General features: G+C 45.5%; 1 protein-coding gene across 1 annotated transcript in view; it reads left to right on the top strand.

Annotated features, from left to right (window-relative positions):
* The window catches only part of TFIP11 (tuftelin interacting protein 11), a 59,281-nt gene that overhangs the window by 14,037 nt on the left and 28,243 nt on the right, over positions 1-17,001 (top strand). Inside the window, exons 5-10 of the mRNA XM_082269868.1 lie at positions 1,595-1,722; positions 5,305-5,457; positions 6,739-7,245; positions 10,617-10,720; positions 11,209-11,377; positions 14,095-14,338. Of these exons, the coding sequence (XP_082125994.1) occupies positions 1,595-1,722; positions 5,305-5,457; positions 6,739-7,245; positions 10,617-10,720; positions 11,209-11,377; positions 14,095-14,338 (1,305 nt within the window). The remainder of the gene's footprint in view (positions 1-1,594; positions 1,723-5,304; positions 5,458-6,738; positions 7,246-10,616; positions 10,721-11,208; positions 11,378-14,094; positions 14,339-17,001) is intronic.

Below are 17,001 nucleotides of genomic sequence, written 5' to 3'. Positions count from 1 at the left end.
CCCCCCGTTCTCTCACTCCCCCCTCGTTCTCACACTCCCCCTCGATCTCTCGTCTCTCTCCCCCTCGTTCTTCTCTCTCTCCCTCTCCCCCTCGTTCTCTCTCTCTCTTCACCCTCGTTCTCTCTCTCTCCCCCTCGTTCTCTCTCTCTCCCCCTCGTTCTCTCTCTCTCCCCCTCGTTCTCTCTCTCTCCCCCCGTTCTCTCTCTCTCCCCCCTCGTTCTCTCTCTCTCTCCCCCCCTCGTTCTCTCTCTCTCCCCCTCGTTCTCTCTCTCTCTCTCCCCCCTCGTTCTCTCGTTCTCTCTCTCTCTCTCTTCTCTCTCTTCTCTCTCTCTCTCTCCCCTCTCTCTTCTCTCTCTCTCTCTCTCTCTCTCTCTCTCTCTCTCTCTCTCTCCCCTCGTTCTCTCTCTCTCTCTCTCTCTCTCTCCCCCTCGTTCTCTCTCTCTCTCTCTCTCTCTCTCTCTCTCCCCCCCTCGTTCTCTCTCTCTCTCTCTCTCTCTATCTCTCTCTCTCCCTCCCCCTCCCTCCCCCTCGCTCTCTCTCTCTCTCTCTCTCCCCCCGTTCTCTCTCTCTCTCTCTCTCTCTCTCTCTCTCTCTCTCTCTCTCTTCTCTCTCCCTCTCTCTCTCCCCCTCGTTCTCTCTCTCTCCCTTCTCTCTCCCCCTCGTTCTCTCTCTCTCCCTCTCTCTCTCCCCCTCGTTCTCTCTCTCTCTCTCTCCCCCTCGTTCTCTCTCTCTCTCTCTCCCCCTCGTTCTCTCTCCCCCTCGTTCTCTCTCCCCCTCGTTCTCTCTCCCCCTCGTTCTCTCTCCCCCTCGTTCTCTCTCCCCCTCGTTCTCTCTCCCCCTCGTTCTCTCTCTCTCTCCCCTCGTTCTCTCTCTCTCTCCCCCTCGTTCTCTCTCTCTCTCTCCCCTCGTTCTCTCGTTCTCTCTCTCCCCTCGTTCTCTCGTTCTCTCTCTCCCCTCGTTCTCTCGTTCTCTCTCCCCCTCGTTTTCTCTCTCTCCCCCCCATCGTTCTCTCTCTCTCTCTCTCTCCCCCCATCGTTCTCTCTCTCTCTCTCTCTTCCCCTCGTTCTCTCTCTCTCTCTCTCCCCCCCCCCCCTCGTTCTTGCTCCCGTTCTCTCTCTCACTCCCGTCTCCCGAGAAATATTGCTGTTATTGTCAGTTGGAGGACATATGCCCAATTGTATGGTTAACCATTCATGACAGCTGTGATCTGTGATTGGCTACAGCTAATTGCATGGTACAGGGTGCTTTGATTGGCCCAGATACAATATGAGAGCTGTGAGCCAATCACGGCTTAGGCAGCCAATCATGGCATAGGCAACACAGCTGTTATAAATGAATGAATGAATTAATTCATAACAGCTTTGTTGACATTGTGATTATGTGATCGCATAGAGATCACATGATCTCCGGTCCCCCAAGTACCAGGGTCCCCAATCCGGAGTAGGCACATGACTTACATGTTCGTGATTGTGCCCGCTCATGCGTGGCGGGTCGGCAAGTGGTTAAAGATGTAGGCTGGTTATCTATCTGTCTGCAATAATTTTGTTGCATTTGAAAAATACATTATTCTGAAGTCTATGTTGCCTTTACTCAGGTATCATTGCACCTATTGAGGCCAAGCAGAGAAAAGGCAAAGGGGCGGTGGGTGCTTACGGATCAGAGAGAACCAAGCAGTCGCTAAAGGATTTCCCTGTTGAGGATTCTGAGGAGGAAGAAGAAAAGGTGAGTTAGTTGCTCCATCTTTTTTGAAACCTGATGCAGCCTTTTATGATATTGTGTATAATCATTGGGGTTTGGCTAAAGTGTAATTCCACTTCTGTTGTCAAACATAAAATCCCCTCCAATTGAACTATTTACATTGCAGGGATTTGGCAAATATTTTTGCAATATTGTATCTTATTCTTTTCTAGAATGTAGCGGTTTGTTTCATTACGTCCTTTGTCAGACTGATTTCAAAATGAAACCCAAAATGCCCCAAGTTTTTGTCACATTATCTGAAATCACACCATAGATGTAGCCTGCAGGACTTCTGGTGCATTTTCAAAAAAATGCGCCAAAAACGTAAGCCGTAATAGAAAGTCTAGTGGGTACACCGGTGCTGCAGCCAAACTTCAGCGCAGCAGTTTGAAACAGCCCAAAAAAATTTGAGTCAATGACACAAGCAAGAATTGAAATCAAAGGTGTTCAGAATGCCTCCAGGTTGCCAATTGCAAGGGATCATTATTGGAATTGGATGACAGTTTTAGAAAAGATAGAGCTGGTGCAGGTTTAAAGTGAGAGGTCAGCGAGTATACATTTTATATAAACTTTTCAGCAAATGTGCTGTTTTGTTTTAATTACCCTGTGCAAGCCAGAGCCTACAACTTTAGTCACTAGACTTCCACTTTAGTTTTTAGGACTCAGGACATACAGGGGTAGAACCATTAGCCTAATGGTCCCATGCTTCAATTACAAGTCCTCCAGCTCCAGACAAGCTCTGCCCTCTTGAATTTGTTGCAGAACATTGTAATGTTATGGTGTACATATAAGACAAATGTGGGAAAATTGTCACTTAATCTTTTATGTATAAACAGGAGTGAGATCACCATGCATAAGTCTTAGAGGGTTTGAGTCTCATATCACCCTAAATGTAGGACACCATGCTGCAAAAGCTGCTTGTGGTTAGGATCTTACCACATAGATCTTACGCTTATTATTTTTAATCCAATCAAGTCCAGCCATATTTAAAGCAACACAAGACTCTTGTTCTCCCGAAGGGGGAGTGCTCGAGCCCCATAAACGTGTTGGTTTTTTTTTTTTTACTCCTAAATATCTAACAAAATACCATCTTGGCCTCCTAGACTTATGTGTGGCACTTTTGCTACTGTTTATATAAAGTTGGGCTTTGCTCAACTCTTATAGAAAAGTCAGGGTGCTTAACTGGCCTGTCTGCAGTCCAGACCTTTCACCAATTGGAATTATTTATCTTGAAATGAAAAATACGACAGAGAAGACCGAGGACTGTTGAGCAGTTAGAATCCCAGATCAGGCAAGAATCGGACAACATTTCTCTCCCAAAACTCCAGAGTTCCCCAACGTTTACAGTGGGGTAGATTTACTAAAACTGGTGCAATCGGAATCTGGTGCAGCTGTGCATGGTGTCGTGGAATCTTTTACTTCAGGTACGGATACCTGACACCTATTAGTCAGTGATACCAAATGCAATATGTAGCTACATATGAGACCTGACCAATCAAGAAGTTTGAATCAGAGTGATCTGTTTTATTTTTCCGGGCTTCAGATTAAATACAGAACATGACGTATATAAGGTAGGTTGTATCAAGATATCGTTTTGACCAATCAAGGGTTAGTAAAATCTACAGAAAGCTTAGAGTTAATAGTCTTATGATCGCAGTTTATCATGGTGTCCCCATTGATGTTTATGTCTTGCGGTCTGTCCTGCTAGACTGCCATCTGGGCTTTGCCAGGAATCTTTTGCAGCAGGTTCCTCAATTGTAAATCAAATATTCCAGCAGTCATCAGATTTATTTATGGCTATGCCAGTGTGCATCTAAAATGAAGAGATAGACTCAGATTAATGTCATTGAAGCGATTTTGTTCTAAGCAGCCATCTTGCCACTTCAATGATAACCAATCAAGTTTTTAAATTCAGCTTGTTCAATTAAGCTTTGACAATAAAACTTGGAAGCTGATTGGTTTATATGCAGAGTTGCCCCAGATTTTACACTGTCCAGTTTTAGTAAATGACCCCCAGTGTGTTGTTACAAGAAGAGGATGCTACACCGTGGTAAAAACATGGTCCTGTCCCAACTTTTTTGAGCTGTGTTGATGCCATCAGTTTCAAAATGACCTCCTTAGGGCCCTTTCACACGGGCGCTCCGTATGTCCGCAAATCATCCTATTTTTTTGCGGGTGATTTACGGACATAATGTAAGTCTATGGCATTGCGGATGTCAGCGAAATACCATCCGCTGACATCCGATTTTCTTCCTTTCAGTTCTGTTCCGTTATTTGTAACGGAACAGAACCCTATTTTTCCTCCGTTCAAAAAACGGAAAGGAAGCAAAATCGGATGTCAGCGGTGTCATCCGCTGACATCCGCAATGCCCATAGACTTACATTATGTCCGCATATCATCCGCAAACGGATGGGATGATATGCGGACATACGGAGCGGATGACACAAGTGTCATCCGCTTCGTGAAAAAAAAAAAAAAAAAGTCCCGCAGCGGAGCAAAAAACAGGAGGGGCCGTGTGAAAGAGGCCTTATTCTTTGCTTTAAAATGGTACATTTTCTCAGTTTAAAGAACAACTAAAGGCTAAACTTTTTTTTTTTTAGTTTGGGATAGAGTGGAGAGAGATTAGAACATCTGTCGGGTTTTTTTGCTGTCTGTGCCCCCGTTAGGGAGATTCCTCTATTTTTCTCCTGTTTACCATTATCAGTGAAAGTAAAAGAAAATCACAAACTTTTGGCTGGCCCAAGAAAAGTAATAGAGGGGAAATCTTCCTATGGGGACACTAGCTCTAGTGACCTGGGAGTCCCCAAGAAATGAATTAATTTTCAGGAATTTCCTCTCACTCCCTGTTTTGGCTATGGGACAGAAAGTGAAGGTAAATCTCTGCAATGGGACACAGATGGCAAAACAATAAACTGACGGGGGTTATAACCCTCCCTTGCTCTGTCCAAAAGTTTTGCCTATTGTTTTACCTTAAACATTTGATATGTTTTCTATTTTCTATTGTGAATAAAATATGGGTTCATGAGGTTTTGCAAATCATTCCATTCCATTTGTATGTAGATTTTACACAGCGTCCCAACTTTTTTTTGGAATTGAGGTTGTATTTGTGTGACCTACCTTCTGTCACATCACCCCCACAGTGCTTGCATGCCAGGTTTTACTTTTATAGAAAATTTGAAAATTATGCAGGCTGTTATTTTAATTTTAAATATCTGTCCCTGAACAAGTATGTAATTGGGACTATACCATTAATAGTAATAAACCTGTTGTGCCCAAAAAAAAAAGCTGATTGAATGCCTAGATAAGAAAAATCCTCAAGAAAAGCAAAGTCATGGCCTTAGAATCCAGTGAGCACAATATAAAGTTTGATAACCAAAAAAAGAAAAAAAATTGAAATACAAAAGTGCATTGTTTTACATGGTAAATGTGCTAAAAATTCCTGGGACAGGCTTCCTAATGAGCAGTTGAATACAGATAGTAACTAACATTTATTTTTTTTTTTTTTCATTTTTTTACTTTAAGAATTGTGAGGGACCTGTGAACGTTTGTTTCTATGTCTTGTTTAGGAATTTCAGAAGGAGCTGAGTCAATGGAGAAAAGACCCCGGCGGAGTCAAGAAGAAGCCTAAGTATGCCTATAAGACAGTGGAGGAGCTGAAAGCCAAAGGAAAAGGGGGAAAAATCATCAGCGCACCTCAGAAAGAAATTTCTCAAGTCAAGGTTAGTTCTGCTAAGTTGGTGTGCTTAGTAAATACTGGGGGATAGCTCATGGAGTTTGGCCCATTTTTAGATAGGTTGAAATTTTCATACTGCAGTATCCCCTGGGTTCGAGGGTCCTCAGAGTACCCTGCAACATAGGGTATAGGGATCGACTAATTATCGGCTAAGCCGATGTATCGAGGGCCGATATGCACTTTCCCCGATATATCGGAATCGGCCCCTGAGGTTACCGATATTGCCGATATTTCGGGAAAGTGCTGTACCGGAGTGATGCCTGCAACTAGAGGCATCACCCCGGTACCGGCGTCCATAGCCGAGGTTCGGCTGTCTTGTAATGACAACCAATGCGACTGAGAAGCCGCTCGGCTGTCATTACAAGGAGTGGCAGGGGACACCTGCCCCCTGCCGCAGTTCGCCCGGGTCTCCTGTCCCACCGGGAGACCCGGACAACCAGCCTGCAAGACCCGATCAAAGCCGCATTCGGCTCTGATCTGGTCTCCATGCAAAAACCCGGAAGTGATGTCATGAGTGTCATCACTTCCGGGTACTGGCACCAGGTTTAAAAAAATGACAGCATTCAAAACAGCCAAACTTGGTGTTTTTTTAATGCTTTTAAGTGCAGAGGAGGGGTTTGGGGTATTTTAGACCCCCAGATCCCTCCACAGGAGTACCTGTCAAGAAAAAAAAACTTTTTTTTTTAAATGTACGAAAATATCGGCGCATATCGGCTGATACCGATATGCATTGGCTAAAATATCGGTATCGGCAACGAAAAACAGATATCGGTCGATCACTAGTACCCAGCCCCCTCACCTTTTGCATATCCTAGCCATCTTCTCTTCTAACAACCTCTATATGCTGTCTGTGCTGGCACAACTCTGCCACGTCTCACTTCACCCCACTATATAAAATGTTTTGTAGCTTCTGGAGGACGTGCAAAGGGGAATACTATGGTGTCACTTATGTCTACTGGGAAGGCTGTCTTTACATCCATGATGGCAGCATCAGGGCTTTGGACATCTACAAAAAATGCATTTTTATTTTGTTTTTCTTACTGCACTGGAATCAGATTGCATGATTCTTGCAATCTCACTGCGTTTTGCAATCTGTTTTGCAGTGTCATTGATTTACCATTGACACCGGTGGCAGATCGCATGAACGGGAGTTCAATTTCAGTGCGATGTGGGAAACTCTTAGGATTCGCACCACATAAATGTGAACCCAGCCCTAATCCTAGCTTTTCATTACAGCATACCACTTTTTCTATTCTTTGTCCTTTAGGTGATTGATATGACCGGACGGGAACAGAAGGTTTACTACAGCTACAGTCAGTTCTCGCACAAGCACAACGTGCCAGGAGACGGCACCGCACCGGGAGGGAAGGAGGAGAAGCCTCAAGGGTTTGTTCTTCCGGAACTAGAACACAATCTTCAGCTGCTGATTGACATGACAGAACAGGAGATCATCCAGAACGACCGGCAGCTGCAGTATGAGAAGGACATGGTGGTGAACCTAACCCATGAGCTGGAGAAGCTCTCTGAAGTGCTGGGGAGTGAGGAGAAGACCATTAACAACTTGAGCCAGGTCCTGAAGACGGTGGAGGAATGTGAACAGAGGCTGCAGCCTGGCTGTGAAAATCCACTCACCCTGGATGAGTGCGCGCGGGTTTTCCAGATGCTGCAGGACAAATACTACGAGGAGTACAAGTTGTCTGAGAAGTCCGACCTGGCCGTGGCTCTTGTTTATCCTCTGGTGAAAGAATACTTCAAAGACTGGAACCCCCTAAGGGTGGGTAAAGTGGAGAATTATGACACCCTTACTTTTCTAGCCATTGCAGTTTTCTAAAGTTTGCTAAGATATAGATACACAGTTGAAGATTGTTGCTGGAATCAGACAGTTTACTAAGGATGAGTCCTTAATCAGCCTGTCTGACCTGCGGAGTTCAAGTAAACTTGCCTTACATTTCATTTAAAAATGTTATCAGTCCTGCCCCAGAATGCACAGCAAAGTGTGTAGAAGATCAGTGATTTTCTTTTATTGTCCATTGCGGGAAACTGTAAATCTCTGGGATACCAACTCGGCTCTTAGGAGGGCACACCTTAAGCATAGACCTCACTATGTGTTTGTGTTCACAGTCTCACACACAGAATTGCTTGCTTTTATTTGGCCCTTGGGGCACTATTTTATCCACTGATACCAAAGGGGCACAATTCCCCGAAATGAGACCAAAGATGGGGCACAATTCCTCCCAATAAAACTAACAATGAGGTACAATTCCTCCCACTGACACCAGTGATGGGGTACTATTCCTCCCAGTAAAACTAACAATGAGGTACAATTCCTCCCACTGACACCAGTGATGGGGTACTATTCCTCCCAGTAAAACTAACAATGAGGTACAATTCCTCCCACTGACACCAATGATGGGGCTTTATTCTTCCTTGTTCCTTCCAATGATGGGGCACTATTCCTCCCACTGACACCAATGATGGGGTACTATTCCTCCCACTGACACCAGTGATGGGGTACTATTCCTCGCACTGACACCAGTGATGGGTCACTATTCCTCCCACTGACACCAGTGATGGGTCACTATTCCTCCCACTGACACCAGTGATGGGGCACTATTCCTCCCACTGATACCAGTGATGGGGCATTATTCCTCCCACTGACACCAAAGATGGGACACTATTCATCCCACTGATACCAGTGATGGGGCACTATTCCTCCCACTGACGCCAGTGATGGGGTACTTATTCCTCCCACTGACACCAGTGATGGGGCACTATTCCTCCCACTGATACCAGTGATGGGGCATTATTCCTCCCACTGACACCAATGATGGGGCACTATTCCTCCCACTAACACCAATGATGGGGCACTATTCCTCCCACTGACACCAATGATGGGGCACTATTCCTCCCACTGACATCAATGATGGGGCACTATTCCTCCCACTGACACCAATGATGGGGCACTATTCCTCCCACTGACACCAATGATGGGGCACTATTCCTCCCACTGACACCAATGATGGGGCACTACTTCTCTCACTGACACCAAAGATGGGACACTATTCCTCCCACTGATACTAATGATGGGGCACTATTCCTCCCACTGACACCAGTGATGGGGCACTATTCCTCCCACTGACACCAATGATGGGGTACTATTCCTCCCACTGACACCAATGATGGGGTACTATTCCTCCCACTGACACCAGTGATGGGGTACTATTCCTCCCACTGACACCAGTGATGGGGTACTATTCCCCCCACTGACACCAATGATGGGACACTGTTCCTCCTACTAACACCAAATGTAGTATTGCTTTTTCCCACTGACATCGGATCATTTTCTATTCCCACTGGCCACAGTCTGGCCCCCTAAAGTCTGCAGGACAGTAAACTGGCCCTTTGTTTAGAACGTTTAGAGACCCCGGTCTACAACAATTGTCCCAATCCTTTTTTTTTTTTTCCTTGTTCGCACATGTTTCAAAGCACTTGGCAGTTTTTCCGCGAAGAATATACTTTTTTGAGTATATCTAATAATTATTACTTGGCAGTTTTTGCACCCCAATTTCATGAAGAAATTATATTGTTCTCACAAAGTATCTGGGGGCGAGATGTAATATGTTCGTCACTCCATCACAAGCACTTGTAAATACTGAGGCTCGGTTCAAATATAGTTCAAAACGTATCCAATTCACATGACATGTGAGAACTGGCAGCCTACTATGGAGCCGGTTCACATATCTGCAGGCCATCTGCAGTCTGTTTTAAAAAGAGTCTTGTGAGTTTTCCAGGTGCGATTTCAAGTAAAAATTTGCACCTGAACCGGTGAACAAAACTGCACTTGACTCATTTTCAAAACCGTACTGAATCCGCGGCTAAACGTATGTAAACCGAGCTGGAGTATAACGTAACCTGGTCTAACCAGGAGTTAATATGTAAAAACATGGGGGATCTCACTTCGGTATTCAACGCTTGTAGCCACAGGCCTATTCACACCACACTCCGGTGTCATGTGGGCCGTAGAATGGCTTTGATATCCCTCTTGCTGAGTACGCATTCATGAGTCCTGGAAGTTTCAGTGAGAGCCAGTCTGAATGAAAGATAAAGAAAATAGCTAGTACTGTGCTATCCCTTTAGCCAACCCATACTGATTTGGGAATCCTTTTGTAAAGCATTCAAGATGATATTAATTTAAAAAAATTACCGGTATGTAAATCATGAGTTTAAAATATTTAAACTATTATAAAAAATAGAATTGACACAAATCATTATTTTCCATTTAAAGTAATATTAAAGTCCTAATTTTTTTTTTTTTTTGGTTTAAAAATAACAAGTTATACTTACGGTACTTGCTCTTTGCAGTGGTTTTGCACAGAGCAGCCCAGATCCTCCTCTTCTTGGGTCCCTTGCCGACGCTCTTGACCCCTCCCTCCTGCCGAGTGCCCCCACAGCAAGCAGGTTGCTATGGAGGCACCCCAGCTGAGCCGTTGCTCTGCGTCCATTCAGATATGGAGCCGCGGCTCTGTCCTGCCCCTTCTCTCTATCTCTCCCCACTGGCTCACTGACTTTGACAGCATCCGGAGCCAATGGCACCTGCTGCTTTGTCTCAGACAATCAGGAGGGAGAGTCCCAGACTGGCGAGGCTCTCGTGCAACATCGCTGGATCGAGATGGGGCTCAGGTCAATATGATGGCATAGACTGCATTAAAGTATAAGTAAAGGCAAAACTTTTTCTCTTTTTTTCATTGACGAACACAGCTCCTGATTCTTCTTAACCATTGGGTTATACTGCCCCCTACAGGAGTAGGACACTAGGTAGGAAAAAGCTTGACTACACCTATGGGCAGTTCCAGGGGGTATACATCTTCACTCAGCTATAGGCACTTTGTTTTTTATGATATTAATTATATATATATATATATTAATTTATTATATAATTTCCTATATATTTTATAATGCTAGCAGCATGAGGAAATATTCAGTGTTGATTGGGAGAGTGAAGTTCCACTTTAAAACGTTTGCACAAACATTAAATGAAGATATAATTGCTTTACTTTAAAGCCTCAAACATTGAAACTGAAAATGTAGACAGATATACATTTCATACCTATATCCGCATTTTGTGTCTTTTATCTGTTTGTTCAGGACTCTGCGTATGGCATAGAAGTCATGACAAAGTGGAAGAATCTCCTGGAAGAAGGTCATCTTTCCCATAGTGCACAGGATGCAGCCATGGATCCGTATCACAGGTAGTGATTGTATTTTTGGCGATACAGCACTGCGTTACTTTAACTGACAATTGCATAGACATGTGACGCTGTACCCAAATAAAATGCATGTCCTTTTTTTCCCACAAATGGAGCTTTCTTTTGGTGGTGTGTGATCAATTTTTTTTTACAGTCACTTTATGGACTGTAAAACTGTAAACATTTTGTCATGAGCACTTTAAGAACTCTCACCACTAACATCCGGTCTTTATTGCAGCCGCTGCTTAGTCCCTGCCATCACAGTACTAGAACATATGCAGCCTCCAGGCTTTTTTCCAGCAAATGAAATGTGTTCCAAAATTATACACCCAAGAAAGTCAACCACTTACATTGGAAACAATCAGTTTGTCTGTGGAGAGCTGTCTGTGCTACTTACATTGTTTCACTGCATTGACGGCTTCTGCAATATATAATGCCTGTGTCTGATTATATTACCGTCAATGTATTTCAAATGACTTGTTTCCTTTCAGACTCCTGTGGGAGACATGGGTTCCCTTTCTACGAAACATCATCTCCCAGTGGCAGCCTAGAAACTGTGCCCCCATGGTGGACTTTTTGGACAGCTGGGTCCACTTGCTCCCCGTTTGGATTCTAGACAATATATTAGATCAACTGATTTTCCCCAAACTTCAGAAGGAGGTACGCTTCCAGATAATTTTATTCTGATGGATCGTCGTACACATTTCACATTAGTCACAGGTTTACAGGGGCGGAGGGTTAGTAGGGAGCACTGTATCCAAAATTACCACCTAATGTTGTCTGTATCCTTTTCATTTGAAGGTGTTTGATCACACTTTTTATACTCCAGCAGGGGGGGAATAGGGGAAGTCTAGCTCCGTCTCTGCAGGACAAAGTGTAATTTTGCCTAATAATTCTCCCTTAGCTACTTCTGCTCCAGTGTAGTTAGCAGATTGCAATGATTTGTCAATAAAATGTTTAGTGTTTATTATTATTTGTGGACAAGAGTATCTGGACTCTAGAAGCATTGCCCAAAAAAAGACAAGCAAAGGGTAAAGGACTAGTCACCAGTATCTATAGGCTCTCTACAACTAATCCTTTTCCCGTTACCGATTATCATTCCTCCTATTTGTCGCTAAATGGCAGTGGCCATCTTAGCAGAATCCGGACTCTACTTCCTCGTGTTAGAGCTGCCCCCCTATGATTGGTGATCTGGTAGAGTAATGATCAAGAAATCCAGATCCATAAAATGTAGCAGAGCAGGGAGATCCTTGCACTGCAGGCTTTTGGGTACGGCTTCCTCCCCAGGAAGGAGAATAGTAAGCAACACATTAGTGAAATCCCAAATCTCACTCCAATTCTCCTGAGACTAGCAGATGGATGCAACATAGCCATTGGCTCCTGCTGCTGTCAATCATAGCCAGTGAGTCGATGAGGAGAGAGAGGGGACAGGGGGGCAGGGCCGAGCCGCAGCTCTGTGTGTGAATGGACACGCAGAGCCACGGCTCTTGAATGCCCCTTCTTGGGTGCGCTCATTGCAAGCTGTTTGCTCTGGCAAGAGGGAGAGGCCAGGAGCGCCAGGGGGTGCTGAGAACCCAAGGATCAGAGCTTCTCTGTGCAAAACCACTACACAGAGCGGGTAAGTATAACATAACATCAGAGTGAGAGAAAACTAGTCTCCCGAGGGGGAGACTATGGGAGGTGGGGATTTTAAATTGCCCAGAAACAGTAAGTCAATGTGACAAAACATAAAATCACTAAATATTTTATTTATACAAAATTGTTTGAAAACAAGAGGAGTAAGGCTCCATGTACACGGGACGCTGGAAATGGCCGTTTAGGAGCAGTTGGGCGTTTTTTTCAGAAGCCCCTGAACCCATCTACATGTTATCTTATCTGTCCATGTACACCAGGTCGTTTACAGTCATTTGCAGGCAGTTGTGTTCAGGGACTGTTTTTAGAACGCAATTATTTGCGTTCGAACGTGTGTTTCCCGGCGTTTCAAACGCACAAACGCGTCCAAACGCGTCTGAACGCGTCTGAACGCGTCTGAACGCGTCTGAACGCGTCCGAACGCGATGACCCGCGTTTAGCGTTTGCGTTTTTCCATTTTAAAGGGGAATAATTTTTTTGACCTCTAGGAACGCTTCTAAACGCAAACGCCCGCAAACGCCTCTGAACGCCCGCTAAACGCGGGTACAAACGCGACTGAACGGACGTTTCAAACGTCCTAAAAATTCCAGCATTCAAAGGGACTTTTAACAACGTCCCGTGTACATGGAGCCTAAAAACTCAGTGCAAGATAATATGTACTAGACTTAGACATATATTACAACCATCTGTGCTTGGATGAATAGCGGAAGGTGTATGGATTGATGTGTTTTGCCCAGGAGGGCTTCTTCAAGATCCACCTTGCAATAGTTATAGAGCTTATAGCTCAAGCAAAGGCCAAAAGACATCAGACATTTTATGTGAAAATATGCTGGGAGACCAATAGCACAATGGTCAAAATCGAAATATATATATATAATATGGTATGTGAGTAGGAATAAAAAGACAAAGTCACCACCATTATAGAGCCATCACATGGATGTAATATTAGAGTGAAAACATTAGTTGCATCTTGATGCCACTGATTAGAGAGTCCAGTTAAGAGGTAGTATGTATATTTACACCCCCAAAAACACCAGAGTCTTAAGTCATTAAAAAGAGACTAGAAAGCCAGCATGAACACATGCCATGTGGGAAGCATCAAACGGCGGTGTCGAATGGTGGCGATATGATACTCTTTAACATAAGATGTTTGTTTAAAAAAAAAAAAGCCTTTAATATCACTTAAACGTTCGATTTAGGCTTGCAGTAGATGCAACGTTCTTATTAAGATTGCATTTTCTCTTACGTCCTCCGACAGTCGCCGCCCCTCATACAGTCTTCACCAATGGGTATTGACTTCCTCTCCACAGGAGTAGCTAGGCATAAGACTTGTTAAAAACAAAAGCATTTAACATAGACACACCCATGGGGGCTGTCCCACTGGTCAATACCCCCCTGCAGTAGCCATCCCAACTCAGTTTGGTAGCATAGCAGTAAGTGTACAAGAAAACCCCAAAAGAGGGGGGGCGACTGTCGGAGGACTCAGAGAAAGGAATTTTACGGTAGGATTTTACAAAAATTTAGTTTTTCTGTTTTTATATAGGTATGATGTGGATATCAGATTGTAAGCTCTTTAAAGACAGGTTAAAGGCTCTATGTAGTTTGTAAATGGTAACATATTCTGTCTCCACTATATGAACTTAGCAAGTCCATAAAACATTGGCAGTTTGTCTTAATGTACTAGCAAGCATAAGCCGATGTCCCAGTATACACAGAAAGCTGATGATGGTATTTTTATTCCTAAGGTGGAGAACTGGAATCCACTGACAGACACCGTGCCCATCCACTCATGGATCCACCCCTGGCTGCCACTGATGCAGTCCCGGCTAGAGCCCCTGTTCTCACCAATCAGGAACAAGCTGGCCAGTGCCCTGCAGAAGTGGCATCCCAGTGACTCTTCTGCTAAATTAATCCTACAACCCTGGAAGGATGTCTTTACGCCAGGATCCTGGGATGCCTTCATGGTGAAAAACATTGTGCCCAAGTTAGGTGAGTTATCTGTTCAATTGTTCTGAATTAAGTTGGTCACTTCTGCAACTTGGGAGCCCCAAATCCTTGAATTACAAATTACTCCAATTTGCAAATTGGTAGTGTGAATTGCTGGCTCCTCTCCTCTTTCAGTATGACCACTGGTCTTACTGGTAATTGTATGGAATAGGTGTGACCAGTGATTAGTATTGCAAGGAAGTGCCAATCTTTGCAAATGATAGCAGTAGCTTGTTTATTATGGTGCCTTCTATAGTGGGTACCTACCTGCTTGGGTGCATAGATTATTTGTAGTATAGTATATACACACACACATAAACATAATTGAGCTAAAATCAATATGGTTTTTTATTTAGTATTAATTAACCCTTTTTTCCATTCATGGTATCTGAACGGCACACAAATGCACATATACTATGCAAGCAAACACATAAGCCCTACAATATGCTGGGTTGCCCAAAAGTAATGCAGGGGCATTTTTCTAATTGCGGGCCAAGTCAAGTGAATAGAATTCCTTAACATGTATGGGAAAAATACAAAAGAAAAATCGTTCTCGCCCGTAAAGGGAAACAGGAAGAAATAAACTGTCGGACCTATAGAAGGATTGGACACTAGCAAACAAAAAAAAAATCTTTGTCCAGCTCAAAATAACCTTTCTGACATCCAGCATGGCTCGGTGTTTTGCTAGTGTCCTTTTGAGGATGGATTTCTTTTCTTCAGCTCTGCTGGGAAAAGTCTGTTTTTCTCTTTTGTTCATTGATGTACACAGCTCCTGATATTTATAACCATCGGGTTATACTGCCACCCTACAGGAATAGGACATTAAGCAGAAAAGAATTCTGGCTACGCCCATGGGCAGCCCAAGGGGGTATACTCCCTCTCTCTGCTATAGCCACTCAGTTTTCTTCTGCTTAGTCAGGAGTAAGAACCTAGTTCCTTGCTGGGATTATGGCCCTAGCAAAACATTTTTAGATTTTTTCCTGTGAGATCTACAATCAACTGCCTGAGTGGGCGACGGGCTGGATAATCTAGATCCAGTGGTCACCCCAGTCTGGCCAGCGAGCGCGTGCAGACCTCAGCTCCGCGCTAGGCCGGCCGCGACATAGCCCCACTGGACAGGGGCTAGCCTGTGAGTTAAATGCCTCGCGATGTCGCATAGGACTGGTTCTCGGCCGAGTCGCAGCGTTCCTCCTGGCCGACAGCCCCCCATTTCGATGGAGAGGGGCTCTGTCTGGAGCGGTGCCCATCTTCTTTCCGGTATGGTGAGTAGCTGTTCCCCCTGGAGGGTTTTGGGGTGAATGTGGGTCCCTTCTTGGGGTGGTCGGACCCCCGGGTTCCCCTCCTTCCCACAGGCACCCCCCGCCAAGTCCCTCATCCTGCCCCCCCTCCACGCTGGGGCTATTTGGGTGATCTGGCCACTCTCCTGGGATGGAGGCAGGGCGCTAACTGTCTCGATTGGGCTGGGGTGGGGGGGTTCGCTGCCGGCGACTGGACGATCCATTGTGCAGAGGGGGGGTTGTACCTGGTGGGGGCTCCTGCCAGGTACCCCCGTCCTGCCTGGATCTGTCCTTGAGGCCTGGTCTCCCTCCTGGGTCCCTGTAAGCCTTGTGGTGCAGGCTGTGTGTGCCTATACACGGCAACCATGTTTGTGGAGTCCGGCGGCGGACATTTTGTTGTGGTTTGCCATTGGAACTAGCGGCGTTCATGACAGTGGAGCCCTGTGACTCCTAGATCATTTTACTTCCGGATCGCCGCACGTGTAGTGCAAATTCTCCTGGTGGCTGCAGATCCCTGTTTCTGGGGATGGTGAGTCTGGTGGGGTCCTCTCCCTCTCTGCTGGGGATCATTTGGTGCTTTGTGCCTGGTGCTGCCAGCGCGGTGGGGGTTGTTCCTTAGCAGTGTTTTACACTTTTTGTGGGGTCCCCCTGGTTACTCATGGAGTCTCTGGAGCACATTTTCCTTGTGTCCCAAGTGGAGATGGCTTGCGGGCGACGGGCTAGCAAAAAGCGCCCCCCGCCTTCCCTTGCCTCATCTGTCTCATCAGATCCTGAATCTGTTTTGGCCGCCACAGATGTGGCTCACCCTGCTGGGTCTGCAACCACGCACCTGGAATCCTCTGATAGTGAGGATGATTCCTCCACAACTGGGACCGCTCACGAAAAGGCGCTGGTGGATGCACTGATTGTATCTGTGTGTGAGACCCTGAAGATAGAGGACGCAGCTGAAGCTGCGACGGAGGCGCAGATGCCCTTTGGCACTCACAAGCCTTCCAAAGTGGCAAAGGTGTTTCCTTTCCCTGCCTATTTTGACAGAATTGTCGCTAAAGAGTGGGACGACCAAAGCGTCCCTGTGGGGTCCCGAAGTGCTTTACTAGGCATTACCCCTATGAGGAGTCCCTCCTTAAGAAGTGGACTGTGCCACCGGTGGTGGACCCTCCGGTTTCCAGATTAAACAAGGCAACCATGATTCCGGTTGAAGAGTCCCTGGCTTTTAAGGATCCGGCTGACCGGAAAGGCGGAGGCTGTGGCCCGCCATATGTACACTCTGGCTGGTTCAGCAGTGAGGCCGGTATTCACCATTGCCTTAGTGTCACAAACTCTCATCGAGTGGACCTAGCTCTTACGCCGTGACCTGGAGGGGGAACAGCTCCCCCCCTGCTTTTGCCG

The sequence above is a fragment of the Pelophylax lessonae genome, assembly GCF_965119305.1.
Source record: "Pelophylax lessonae genome assembly, chromosome: 10".
NCBI lineage: Eukaryota > Metazoa > Chordata > Amphibia > Anura > Ranidae > Pelophylax > Pelophylax lessonae.
The sequence above is the reverse complement of the archived record's forward strand: the minus strand, read 5'-3'. Positions and strand labels throughout refer to the sequence as shown.